Source organism: Bufo bufo, chromosome 5, assembly GCF_905171765.1.
Source record: "Bufo bufo chromosome 5, aBufBuf1.1, whole genome shotgun sequence".
Classification (NCBI taxonomy): domain Eukaryota; kingdom Metazoa; phylum Chordata; class Amphibia; order Anura; family Bufonidae; genus Bufo; species Bufo bufo.
In genome coordinates, this window is record NC_053393.1 from 76,908,254 (window position 1) to 76,922,304 (window position 14,051).

Genomic DNA, 14,051 nt, shown 5'->3' on the forward strand with positions numbered 1-14,051 from the left:
ACTTGGCAGCTGAAGACATCTGTGTTGGTCCCATGTTCATATGTGCCCGCATTGCTGAGAAATATGATGTTTTCATATATGCCAATGAGCCTCTAGGAGCAACGTGGGCGTTACCGTTACACCTAGAGGCTCTGCTCTCTCTGCAACTGCTGTGTCCTCTGCACTTTAACAGGGCCCGGATATATTTCATCTATTTCATCTCTCTCAGCAATGCGGGCACATAAGAACATGGGACCAACACAGATGCCTTCAGCTGCCGGGTGCCCATGTAACACATACATCAGCCAGTGCCATAGGTACAAATCTGCTGACAGATGTCATTATGTGTGCAGTGAGGTCCTTTATATACATGAGAAAACTGCTGACAGATGTTGGCTCCTTGGGAAGGAGGACATAGAAGTGATTGCAGCAGACAGTCCTCCTCCCCAGCCTCCTGACATCTTACAGACATGCATGTATTTCAGTGGACCGTCCTTCCTCCTCCATCTTCTGGATGCTGGAAACAGTCACCATGTCAGTGATACAAAAGCAAAAGTTCTCCTCCCTCCATGTAAGGACCTGGCACAGATTTGCTCCAAGGTAGAAGAAGTCTTCTGCTCCTCCAGATGTGTGCAGCCTGACTGGAATAACACAGGGACTTCTCCTCCTCCTCCTCCCACCTCAGAAGCTTTGGCATGCCCTGCTGTCAGCCTGTGTGCCCGGTCACTGGCCCTGGTGGGGAGGAGGAGGGGCGGCTCCTGCTTCCATGCCTTCTGGTGGTCACTTGTGTGTCAGGAGCCGGGCTGTCAGGGTCTCCCTCTTCCCTAGGAGCAGGTAAGTAGTGCCGAGCTCTGCTGGTTGAATGATGGGGGTTATGGTCTGTGCAGAGCCTATAGGATTAGTGCGACCTATGCTGTGTGATCCTCCCTGTGGCTGGGTCTCGTAGGTTCACAAGAACTTGAGAACTCCAGGCTGAAGAAAAGAAGAAGTGCAAACAAAAGAAAGTTCAGAGACAGATAATAGTCTTCAGTCTTCCCATCCAGCTCCCATTCGGTTGCAGAGGCAGCAGAGGTGAGTTTGCCATTTGCACAGTGTGTGAATAGCTGTGACATCACTGTGTGGTTTTGCCTGTGACTGCACTTACATTTACTGGATTAGGTTCATTCAGAGCTTGCAAATTCAGCTCTGCTACATGTGTATTCCCAGATGTTATTATGCAGTCCTGTATCTGACGATACAGGCTCTGCCAGGAGATGTATCAAACTGGTGTAAAGTAGAACTGGCTTAGTTGCCCATAGCAACCAATTAGATTCCACCTTTCATTTTCCAATAGAGCTGTGAAAAATGAAAGGTGGAATCTGATTGGTTACTATGGGCAACTAAGTCAGTTCTACTTTACACCAGTTTGATAAATCTCAGCAGCTGGCATGTAAAATGGCGAATTAGCTCCTGCAAAAATTATGTTAATGGGAAAGGGGGGGGGGGGGGTCATGCTTTGTCTTTGAGTATCACGGCCATATTAGGAATTGAAGAAATTCTTTTTTATTCATTTTGACTTTATTTTTATTTTTTTACTGGACAATGTATTGCAAATATCAGGTACAGCAAACACTTTTTACAGATGCCTTTAAAAAAATCTTCTTCGTCTCACTTCAGCAAATACAAGGCACTTACCAATGTATCGTGATTGTCCATATTGTCTTCTTTGCTGGCTGGATTCATTTTTCCATCACATTATACACTGCTCGTTTCCATGGTTACGACCACACTGTAATCCAGCAGCAGTGGTCGTGCTTGCACGCTATAGGAAAAGGCGCTCTAGCCTCTCTGGTGCCCAGGACTGTGGGAGCGCACATAGGCACGCATGCGCAGCATCTCCCGCCCCGGCCGCCTCGTATCTGCTCTACAGAGGTGGTCGTAACCCCTGGATAAGAGCAGTGTATAATGTGATGGAAAAACGAATGAAGCCAGCAAAGGTGGCAATATGGACAATCACAATACATTAGTAAGAGCCTTGTATTAACTTTCTCTACATAATAAATGCCATTTTCTGAAGTGAGACAAACCCTTTAACGAACCGTGAGGATGATATGTGATATTTGTCGTTATACCCGAATAGTGATGGGAAAACCTCAGTGTATTTTACTGTGAACTGTAAAATGAATATAAGTACAATCAAAATAATCCGCACAAGTTCCTCCAAAAATGGACCTGGACAAAGTGCTGTATTTAGGGCTATTCAGGAGTTTACAGGCAGTTGGCACCCCTGCGGCCGGTGGGAGTTCTGAGTGGTTATGTGGTGTAGTCCTCTCATATCCGAGGACGTTCATATGGACTTGTCACGTTAGTAGGACGGCTCGTAACACTTTAAGGGTACATGAACACGTTCAGGATTCATGTGCGGAGAATCCGCACTGAAATCCGCAGGTGTTCGCAGGCAACCCTGTGCAGTCAATTCGCAACAATTGGGCGGATTTCCATGCGGATTCGGTGCGGATTTTCCACCTGCAGATTTTACTATGTGAATGAGGAAAATCCGGTCAGGAAAAAAAAAAAAAATTGACATGCTGCGGATTTTAAAATCCGCACCGCAGGTCAAAAGCCGCGCTGAAAAAAATCTGCATCGTGTGCATTGAGAATTTCAAATTCTGATAGAATACAATGTACATGACCTACAGGGCGGATTTACCGCACGCAAATCTGCGGGGGAAATTGGATTGTATGCATTCACTGCAGGTCAGCCGGATGTTCTGTGGGCGGAGCTACATTTTTTGCTAGATTTGTCTTTTTTTTTTGCAAAAAGTCACAAGCAGTGGCGTAACTAGTTAAAATTTTTAAATACCTCCCCACCAATGCAACTCCCTCCTCCCGTGCAACCCTCACTCCTGAGGTTAGTCAAGATCGCTCTCTCGGACCAGGCCCGGCAGCTGCCCCATACATTTCCTACACGTATATATATTGTATGTCACTGTATATAATGTCACTGTATAAGGGCTCATGCACACGCCCGTTGCCTGGCCATGCCCTTATTGCGACCACAGTATGCTAGCGCCAGCTGTGTTACGGATGTGGACACATTCACTTGACTGGGTCCACAATCCGGAAGGTGCGGAATGGAACGAAGGCACGGAACCGAACTAAAGCACTATGGAGTGCTTCCGTAGGATTTCGCACTGCAAAAAAAACATGTTCTATTTTTTTGCGTTGCGGACGGATCACTGACGAAGTTGAATGGGTCTGCATCTGTCTGTGGAAACCGAACTGGTGTTGCCCGTGCGGTCCCCAATGCACGGAACAGCCGAGCAATGGCCGTGTGCATGAGCCCTAATACTGTTGAGGGGCCCTGACAATAAAAACTTTCAATCCCCCCCCCGGACGCTCGTCTTCTGAGTTCGGGCCCATAGCAGCCGCTTCCCCTGCTTCCACTATGGTTACGCCGCTCCAATCCCCTGGTGGTGCACAAACTGACGGAGCCTTTGTACTAAATATGATTAGCCTTTGGATTGAAAAATCCATATGTATTTCAGGCAACTTGTCGCCAAACCAAGCAGACGCTCCAAATAAACATTGGTTGGTTTTGTTTGAGATACAATTTTACGCAGAAATGTGGCGCAATTTTGCCACTAAGGGGGAAATGTATCAAGACAATTGCTTTCTGCATCGACCTTTATATCCCCTGTGCTGCTGGAGGATGCGCCCCACGCCTTGTCATAAATTAGGCGCATCCTCCTGAGGTCCATGCATCTAAACAGAAATCTACAACCGCTCAGAGCTGCCATAGATTTCTGCCTTCATTTGCGCCAGAAAACTGGCACAAATAAAGATACATTTGTCAGGGTGCTGGTCACGCCCCTTTGCCCACCCTTGTCATGACTCCTTTAAGGAAAGTGGCGAGGGCAGCCTAAAACTGATAGGTGCAACAATTATTCAAAAAGTCTGCTACTTTTTACTGCCACAATGATAAATCTCCCCCTAAATGTGGTATATTAGGCTCCACCCCTTTCCCACAAAGCCACATTAACTTCCCAATAAGCCACACCCCCTTGCCTGGCTAGGAATAGATAATTCCTCTAAACCTAATGTTACTTCCTCTGTAGAGCCGTGTGAGGAAAATACATTGGTACCAAAAACACCATCAAAAATGTCAACACCAATAGCACATAAAAAACAAATGGAGGTCTACTGGATAAAAACCAGGCAATGATAGAAATAAAACGGCAGTGTTGGAGCATACTGCAATGTAAAAGAAGCATCATTGACCGACCCCCCCAAAAAAACGCACCTCAAGAGTAAAAAAAAAAATACAAAAAATGCTTGTGTGCGCTGCATTTAATATTTCCCATAGACTTCCATGCAACATCTGGAGTTGGTGTTTTTTTTGTTTTTAACTAAAAATGCTCTAATAAAAACCCTAAAAACAGCAAAAACCCTCAAAAACATAAAAAACTACAGTACAGACCAAAAGTTTGGACACACCTTCTCATTCAAAGAGTTTTCTTTATTTTCATGACTATGAAAATTGTAGATTCACACTGAAGGCATCAAAACTATGAATTAACACATGTGGAATTATATACATAACAAACAAGTGTGAAACAACTGAAAATATGTCATATTCTAGGTTCTTCAAAGTAGCCACCTTTTGCTTTGATTACTGCTTTGCACACTCTTGGCATTCTCTTGATGAGTCCCCTGAAATGGTTTTCACTTCTTAGGTGTGCCCTGTCAGGTTTAATAAGTGGGATTTCTTGCCTTATAAATGGGGTTGGGACCATCAGTGGCGTTGAGGAGAAGTCAGGTGGATACACAGCTGATAGTCCTACTGAATAGACTGTTAGAATTTGTATTATGGCAAGAAAAAAGCAGCTAAGTAAAGAAAAACGAGTGGCCATCATTACTTTAAGAAATGAAGGTCAGTCAGTCAGCCGAAAAATTGGGAAAACTTTGAAAGTCAGGGCTATTTGAACCATGAGAGTGATGGGGTGCTGCGCCAGATGACCTGGCCTCAACAGTCACCGGACATGAACCCAATCGAGATGGTTTGGGGTGAGCTGGACCGCAGAGTGAAGGCAAAAGGGCCAACAAGTGCTAAGCATCTCTAAAAAATCCTTCAAGACTGGTGGAAGACCATTTCAGGGGACTACCTCTTGAAGCTCATCAAGAGAACGCCAAGAGTGTGCAAAGCAGTAATCAAAGCAAAAGGGGGCTACTTTGAAGAACCTAGAATATGACATATTTTCAGTTGTTTCACACTTGTTTGTTATGTATATAATTCCACATGTGTTAATTCATAGTTTTGATGCCTTCATAGTCATGAAAATAAAGAAACCTCTTTGAATGAGAAGGTGTGTCCAAACTTTTGGTCTGTACTGTATGTGTGACACCAACCTTATATGTGTGCCCCATAACATCCGTGGTGCACACATCCATTTCTTGACTCGAGATGCACCTTGGACCTCTATGTAAGATGCTGCCAATATCTCCAAGTTTCCCTCAAAGACTAGAAGTGAGTGGACGGGAGGGGGGGGGGGGGGGTTGGAGAGGGATGGGAGAAGCCTTGGCATTTCTCAGTCTGAATCTGCTTCCAGGAAATAAAAAATCTTTCCATTAGTCTTCTTTGTGGTGAACGGTGGTTGGAGGACGGGCTGTGCACCGCGTCATGTAACCACAGCTTCTCACATCTACTCATCATGTAAACAGTGATCGCATTTACTAGAAGGATCAAGTCCCCCTTGTCCTTGTCATTGTTTTATTTGGTCCTGGGTCTAGGAAGGATCTGTCATATGGACTAAAGCAAAAGCAGAAAGGAACTCTGGGGCTTTAGTTTCCTCTTGTGTCGTAGAGGAAGCTGGAACTGGAATATAGTGAATCACTCAGTATATTCAGGCTGTCCGCTCTTACTTTCACTAGAGTTGATACTAGTATTATACCAAGTTCACAGGAGGCATTTTTCTTGAGGTTTCACCACAGTTCCATACTGGAGAGACCAGATGTGAAGTGTAAAGGTCCCTGGACAATGTACCAGCAGATTGGGAGGGAAGCGTTCCTTCCTGAATATTTGCTGGTCACTAGTGGAGGAGACCGTTATTTAAATGCAGCTATCTCCTCCAGAGTATGAGGAGGATCGAACACTAATGCCATCGCTCTTCCCAATGCTGTCTTGTTGTTTCCCAGCAGCAGATCATGTCTACACATCTACTGTCGGGAAACAAGGATTTTTGTGTTTGCACAAACAATATAATTACCCGATGAATGAGTATTTTGCTCATTCATCTGGTAATCGGCGGTGCATTCACACCGCCAGATTATCGCTAACGAGCGTTCATAGTAACGAGGGTTCTTGATTTAGGCGATTCTCGGCCCGTGTAAAGGGGCCTTTAGTGAATTTCTCTTTAATCTTATTTAAATTGCAGCAATCGCTATGTGGTGCTGTCCCCCATTGAGTTCTAGAGTTGGTTTTATCTGTGATGTGACACGTGGTTCTTGAGGAACGATTTTCTAGAACGATTATCTCTATAGAACATATAGGAGATATATAAAGTGTAGAAAGATAAGGCTGGATTAAATATATTACAGTCTAAAGAATTTGGGGTCTTCAGCTTGATGGATGTGTCGTGATATTTTATTGTAACCCAACCAAGCTTGGCCTTTGGCCTAATTCACACATCCATGTTTTGGTCGGAGTTTGGTCAGGCCTTTTTCACATGATGGTTCTCCATAGACAGCACACATATTCATTGATTTTAATGTGTTTATTCACACATCCTTCTTTTTCCACTGACCATGGGTGAATGGAAAGACAACAGAAGCATATGCTGCTTTGGTCCTGTTGAAGTCCACTGACAGACGCATGGACATCCACTCAGACATTTCTCCATTTACTCTCTAACACACACTGCAGAAATCCTCCCTTTGCATTCACTTGAGCGCACAAAGAGTGTGACCACACGGCACGGTCGTGATGTGGTCATGAAGTGGTTAGGAGCCGCCGCATCTTCTATACCAATAGAAGTCAACGGGAAAATAGGTTTCTGAGATAGAGCTGGCACTTTCCAAGTTTTGATGACTTCATCTGATTGACGTGCTGTTGACTGCATTGGCTATGCAGTTGATCAACCGCACGCAGTATAGGTCAGTGGTCCATACCTTTAACATAGATATCACTATTTAAAGTTCAGCAGAATGTTAAAGAACCAGCAAAATTCACAACAATGCAAACAACAGTACACAAATGATCGTGGTCAAGAAACACACCCAAAAAGCTTGATTGTACATACGGTAACCACATGCATTCCCTAACCGTATCATGACCTCATCATGACCTGTGTAAACCTAGAACTCCAGTTTCAGTAAATTTTTATCTTTAATGCATATGCAGACTGACAATTCAGTGAAATGAACTCTGCTCGAGGCCCCATAAATCACTAGGGGCCCACGGCCTGATGGTCAAACAAAGTCCTAGTACTAATAAAAATCTAAGTACTGGCCAGAACTTTCTTTTAAAATGGATCTACAGAAAGAGTGATGACTAAATCTTATTTTGGTATTGACACGGCTGTTGTTATCGTGGCTGGCAATGTTAAAGAGACAATGTGGCAGCACAGTGAGAAGATGTGGGTTCGTTGGTTGTATTAATCATCTAATGAGGATAATGATGCAACTGTCTTTATTCTTTCATCCACCATTATTCAGCACATGCAGATAGATGCCCCAGACACTTGGACTGAAACCCTCCGAGACACAGTCCACGATATCCCGAGCTCGGACATTTAGTTCCGTACCAGGCTATACCCACTGTCTCCCAACGTTTTAGGTTTACCCACAGCTTTAGTATGACCCACCAATATATTTTGCAGTCACAGCCGATGCTTATCCAGACCACGGACACCACAACCTAAGAGCATGGATTCAACTCCAACCAGCAACAACCCATCATCTCTCAGTATGTGTCTTAAGTACCAATGCCACCCTCGGGGTTCAGGCTCATCCTCCAGGGAACACCTCCCCCAATGCTGGGTAATGGCAGATGTATTCCCCTGAGGCCAAGCCCCTCACCTGAGACTACACGTGAGACCCCCTATGGGAACTGCACCACTGAGTCTACCCATCACCATCCTCATAATGGCACTACTGGCTGGGAGTATAGTGGCTCAATTGAGGCCCTCGAGATAATTACCAATATCGTCCCTGACCTTATGTGGATCTAAAGTCCGACCAGCACGTCTCACCTCATGGTTCCAGGGTCTGGATGAGCATGGAGTGTGTATGCGTGGACTGTGTCTCCCAAGGTGTCCCTTCCAAATTCTCCAGTGAAGCTACAGGGTCTGGAGGTCGAGGGAATCCAGGCGAGAATCCGTTCCCAGTGCACTAACCCCAGTCCATTAAAATACCAGAAAAGAATACACAGGAACCACCTGGGGAACTAAAATGGGATGTGGAACTCACTCTCCCACCATTAAACACATAAACCATTTCCCGCTAACACAATTTTACGAGGTTTTGCGGGACGCTATTTTAACTTACATGTGCTGGCGCATTATGCTTCCTAGCACAGCTATGTAGCTCGCGGTCACCACAGAACAGATTGGACAGCTTGGCTTTACATGTTGTTTACCAGTTGGACCTTACTAAAGACAATTTACACCTTATAAACCACAACAATAAAACTCAACATAACCGGCGCTTGTGCTGGAATAAGTTCACATCGCTTAGAGCTGTGGATTCCGCTGTAAGTCCTTTGGCCCAGTATCTTTAATCCACAGCCAGCTCTTCACACACAGCTATAGGGACATTGGCTGGTGCCGTACTCCTGGGTGTGCTAGGACCACTGTCAGACCAGCCCTGATATAATGTTTGCTTTAATTTATTTACATGGTTAACACATATAATTACATCCCCACCACCACCCCAACCTCACATCTACACAGCTGAGCACATGGACAGAAGTAAAGCTTCCCATGGTCTGCAGGTGGAGACTGAATCAGATTTCTATAGTTAAAATGGACACACCATATTGGGTCAAGATGTATCAACCTTCCTCCGACCATTTATTAAAGGGATTGAAGGACTAAATGTCACATCCCCTGAGATAAGCCCCTGCTGTTTGCAGGATACTGGTGGGACTTCAGTGCATGGTCTCTTTGGGGCAGATTTACTCTTGAAAATGCACCAGAATTGTGTTGCAATTTGTGCCAAAAAACTAGCCTTGCACGACACAGCACATGGTTTCAGACAGTTGTTTTTGCTTCATCTAACAAGGGGCATGGTTTAGTGAAAAGGAGGCGTGACTTCACAGGAAATGCCTTAAAATGCGCAATAATGTGCCAAATTTGGGGATTTTTTTTAGTGAACGCTAGGTCAACAAATAAGTGGTGTAAAGTTAGACAAGGCAGTCTAAAGATGTACCAGATTTATCATCCAGAATCAGCAACTGTGATAGATCTGGCACAGTAGTACCCCAGTATATATACAACACAACCAGATGGGAGTTAAGGACCCACGCCGTACAACAGGAGCTATACCCACTCAATCACTGCAATGGCCTAGCTGTTACTGACACCCATGCCCCTGCTGGCATCGGTGAAAACGTCAATGCTGGCAGTTTAACAACTTAGATGCCGCAGTCAATGCTGACCACTGCATTTAGGAGGTTTACAGAGGGAGGGGGCTCCCTCTGTAACACCATCGTCTCCCTTGATGTGATCACAGGGTGATGATGGTTGCTATTGTAGCCCGAAGCCTTGCAAAGGCCTTGGGACCTACCAGCTACGGAAGCCTGTGAGTCCCATGGGCGAACTTTCAGTGTAACGGTCCATTCACACGTCCGTATGTGTTTTGCGGATCTGAAAATTGCGGATCCGCAAAACACGGACACCGCACATCGCCTCTCATACTCTCATAGAAAATGCCTTTTCTTGTCCGCAATTGCAGACAAGAATAGGACATGTTCTATTGTTTTGCGGAGCGGAAGTGCGGATCCGCAAATGCGGATGCGGACAGCACATTCTGGCCCCATTGAAAATAAATGGGTCCGCACCTGTTCCGCAAAATTGCGGAATGGACCCTAATACTGACAGTTACAATGCATTACAAATACAGAAATGTATTGAATCGTAGAAAACCCTCAAAAGTTATAGTCTGCTAGTGGGATAAAAATAAAAAGTAAAAAAAAAATGAAACAAAGTTTTAGAAAAATAAAAGTTTTAAGTGGCAAAAAATCAACCCCTTACCCCAACAAGCCATTTACTATTGAAAAAAAATAGAAAACAAAAAAAAATAGGCATATTTGGTCTACCGCATCAGGTGAACATCATAAAAATAAATAAAAACTATGCCAGAACAGCCATTTTTCCCCCGCCTCCCATAAATTATAATATGACTCATTTAAAAAGTATCCCTCGTTTGTATGCTAAAATGGTATTGTAAAAAATGAGCTCGTACACAAGACCATAACTAGAAAATTAAAAAAAAACAAGGCTCTCAAAAAATGGCAAAACAAAAACATTTAAAAAAAATGCTTTTATTATATACCACTGAAATTTTTTTTTTTTTAAATAGACATGTTGGGTATCACTGCATCTTGTAAGGACCTGCTCCATAAAATATTGCATGATCTACTCTGTCAGTTGAATGCTATATAAAAAAAAAAAAAAAAAAATTATGCCAAAACAGCCATTTTTTTGTAACCTCCTACATAAAAAAAAATCAAAATTTTTATGTACCCTAAAATGGTACCAATGAAAACATCAAATCATCCCACAAAAAACAAGCTCTCACACAAAACCATTGACAGAAATCTTTTTAAAAAAATGGCTCTCAGACACAAAAACATATATTTTTTTCAAAAATGATTTCATTGTGTAAAAGAAGCAAAAAACTTAAAAATATACATATATAAAATTAGTATCTCTGTATTCGTACTGATCAGATAAATAAAGATAACGTCATTTTTCTCTCAAAGAGTACATCACATAACAAAAACCAAAAAGCAATGGCAGAATTTTTGTTTATCCTGCTTCCCAAAAAGTGACATTTTTATTTAAAAGTTGTATATACCCCAAAATAGAACCAATGATAATGTCAACTCATCCCGAAAAAATAAAAAAAACCTTCACACTGCTCCTTCAAGAGAAAAGATAAAAAACGTACCCCAGGGGCTGTGCAAAAGCAACATGGCGCCCATAGACCAATTCATCAAAATATGTGCTGCAAAAGACAAAAGGTGGTCTTTCCCTTCTGAACCCTGCAGTGTACCCAAACAGCAACAAATTGCAATTCTTGACTTTGCACTTCCTACAGTGCTTTAACTTTTGCTGTGGGCTCAAAGTGCTCTCTACACCTATTGGTAAATTCTTGGAGGGGTGTAGTTTCTAAAATGGGGGTCACTTTTTGGTTGTTTTGTTTATAAAAGAAAATTCACAGAAAACAATGCACTGACACAATAGATGCAAACATTATATATGGACTAAGCTCTCATTCTGATATGATAAAATCTGAGACTATCAGCCAAAACACATCTGTGCCCGCCTACCAGCGCCAAGATGGTCTCAATCAGGCAGGTCCAACTCTAAACCTACCTATGCCGTTGAGCATCTACATTCAGGATACCAGACCCTACACATATAGTGTGCTGCTCCTTGTCACCTCTGTGTGCACCAAGAAACCAATGAGAGGAGGAGCACACACACCTATATGTACCACCTAATCAGGGTCACCTGTGGGATAGGCCAGGCAAAAGTGTACAAAAGTGCTGCTTCCAAGATAAAATAGATGCACATTCACAATTGAAAGTGCCACTCCTTCAAGTGCATACTACAGACTAAACAAAAATCACAGGAAAAAAAACACAAAAGAAAAAAAAACATCCTGCACGATGTAATAAATGAATATGCGGATGTGCATGGCTACATTTATAAAAAGAAAAATCACTGAAAATAATGCACTAACACAGTGATAGGCAAACTGCGGCTCTCCAGCTGTTGCAAAACTACAACTCCCACCATGCCCTGCTGTAGGCTGAAAGCTGCAGGCAGTCTTTGCATGCTGGGAGTTGTAGTTCTGCAACAGCTGGAGAGCCGCAGTTTGCCTATCACTGCACTAACACAATGCATGCAAACATTATATATGGACTAAGCCCTGACTCTCAGCCAATATATTTTGATCAAAACACATCTGTGCCCACCTACCAGCGCCAAGGTGGTCTCAGTCAGGCAGGTCCTACTTTAAATCTACCTATGTCGGGCATCTACATTCAGGAGAGCATCTACACAGAGGTAACTAGAAGCAGCACACTATACGTGCAGAGTCTGCTCTCCTGAATGTACAAACCGGATTCCAAAAAAGTTGGGACACTATACAAATCGTGAATAAAAACTGAATGCAATGATGTGGAGGTGCCAACTTCTAATATTTTATTCAGAATAGAACATAAATCACGGAACAAAAGTTTAAACTGAGAAAATGTACCATTTTAAGGGGAAAATATGTTGAATCAGAATTTCATGGTGTCAACAAATCCCAAAAAAGTTGGGACAAGGCCATTTTCACCACTGTGTGGCATCTCCCCTTCTTCTTACAACACTCAACAGACGTCTGGGGACCGAGGAGACCAGTTTCCCAAGTTTAGAAATAGGAATGCTCTCCCATTATTGTCTAATACAGGCCTCTAACTGTTCAACCGTCTTGGGCCTTCTTTGTTGCACCTTCCTCTTTATGATGCGCCAAATGTTCTCTATAGGTGAAAGATCTGGACTGCAGACTGGCCATTTCAGTACCCGGATCCTTCTCCTACGCAGCCATGATGTTGTGATTGATGCAGAATGTGGTCTGGCATTATCTTGTTGAAAAATGCAGGGTCTTCCCTGAAAGAGATGACGTCTGGATGGGAGCATATGTTGTTCTAGAACCTGAATATATTTTTCTGCATTGATGGTGCCTTTCCAGACATGCGAGGTGCCCATGCCACACGCACTCATGCAACCCCATACCATCAGAGATGCAGGCTTCTAAACTGAGCGTTGATAACAACTTGGGTTGTCCTTGTCCTCTTTGGTCCGGATGACATGGCGTCCCAGATTTCCAAAAAGAACTTCGAATCGTGACTCGTCTGACCACAGAACAGTCTTCCATTTTGCCAAACTCCATTTTTAATGATCCCTGGCCCAGTGAAAACGCCTGAGCTTGTGGATCTTGCTTAGAAATGGCTTCTTCTTTGCACTGTAGAGTTTCAGCTGGCAACGGCGGATGGCACGGTGGATTGTGTTTACTGACAATGGTTTCTGGAAGTATTCCTGAGCCCATTCTGTGATTTCCTTTACAGTAGCATTCCTGTTTGTGGTGCAGTGTCGTTTAAGGGCCCGGAGATCACGGGCATCCAGTATGGTTTTACGGCCTTGACCCTTATGCACAGAGATTGTTCCAGATTCTCTGAATCTTCGGATGATGTTATGCACAGTTGATGATGATAGATGCAAAGTCTTTGCAATTTTTCGCTGGGTAACACCTTTCTGATATTGCTCCACTATCTTTCTGCACAACATTGTGGGAATTGGTGATCCTCTACCCATCTTGGCTTCTGAGAGACACTGCCACTCTGAGAAGCTCTTTTTATACCCAATCATGTTGCCAATTGACCTAATTAGTGTTAATTGGTCTTCCAGCTCTTCGTTCTGCTCAAATTTACTTTTTCCAGCCTCTTATTCCTACTTGTCCCAACTTTTTGGGGATTTGTTGACACCGTGAAATTTTGAATCAATGTATTTTTCCTTTAAAATGATACATTTACTCGGATTAAACGTTTGATCTGTCATCTATGTTCTATTACAAATAAATAAATTGACATTTGCCATCTCCACATCATTGCATTTAGTTTTTATTCACAATTTGTTTAGTGTCCCAACTTTTTTGGAATCCGGTTTGTAGATGCCCAACGGCATTGACAGTTTTAGAGTAGGTCCTGCCTGACTGAGACCACCTTGGCACAGGTGTGTTTTGATCCAAATATATTGGCTGAGAGTCTCCGAGACCCATTCCAGCAAAATCTGCACATCAAAAGCCAAATAGCAGTGTGCCCA

The 14,051-nt window shown here is 43.3% G+C and overlaps 1 protein-coding gene across 2 annotated transcripts in view; it reads left to right on the forward strand.

Moving 5' to 3' along the window:
- Positions 1-463: 463 nt before the first annotated feature.
- Positions 464-14,051, forward strand: part of MATN2 (matrilin 2) — a 166,335-nt gene continuing 152,747 nt past the window's right edge. The window contains exon 1 of one of the 2 annotated variants that reach the window (XM_040431256.1): positions 464-813. In XM_040431256.1, the coding sequence (XP_040287190.1) occupies positions 675-813 (139 nt within the window). In that variant the 5' untranslated portion in view covers positions 464-674. Of the gene's footprint in view, positions 814-834; positions 1,051-14,051 lie in introns of those variants that run through there. The other variant, XM_040431257.1, reaches the window with a different exon arrangement.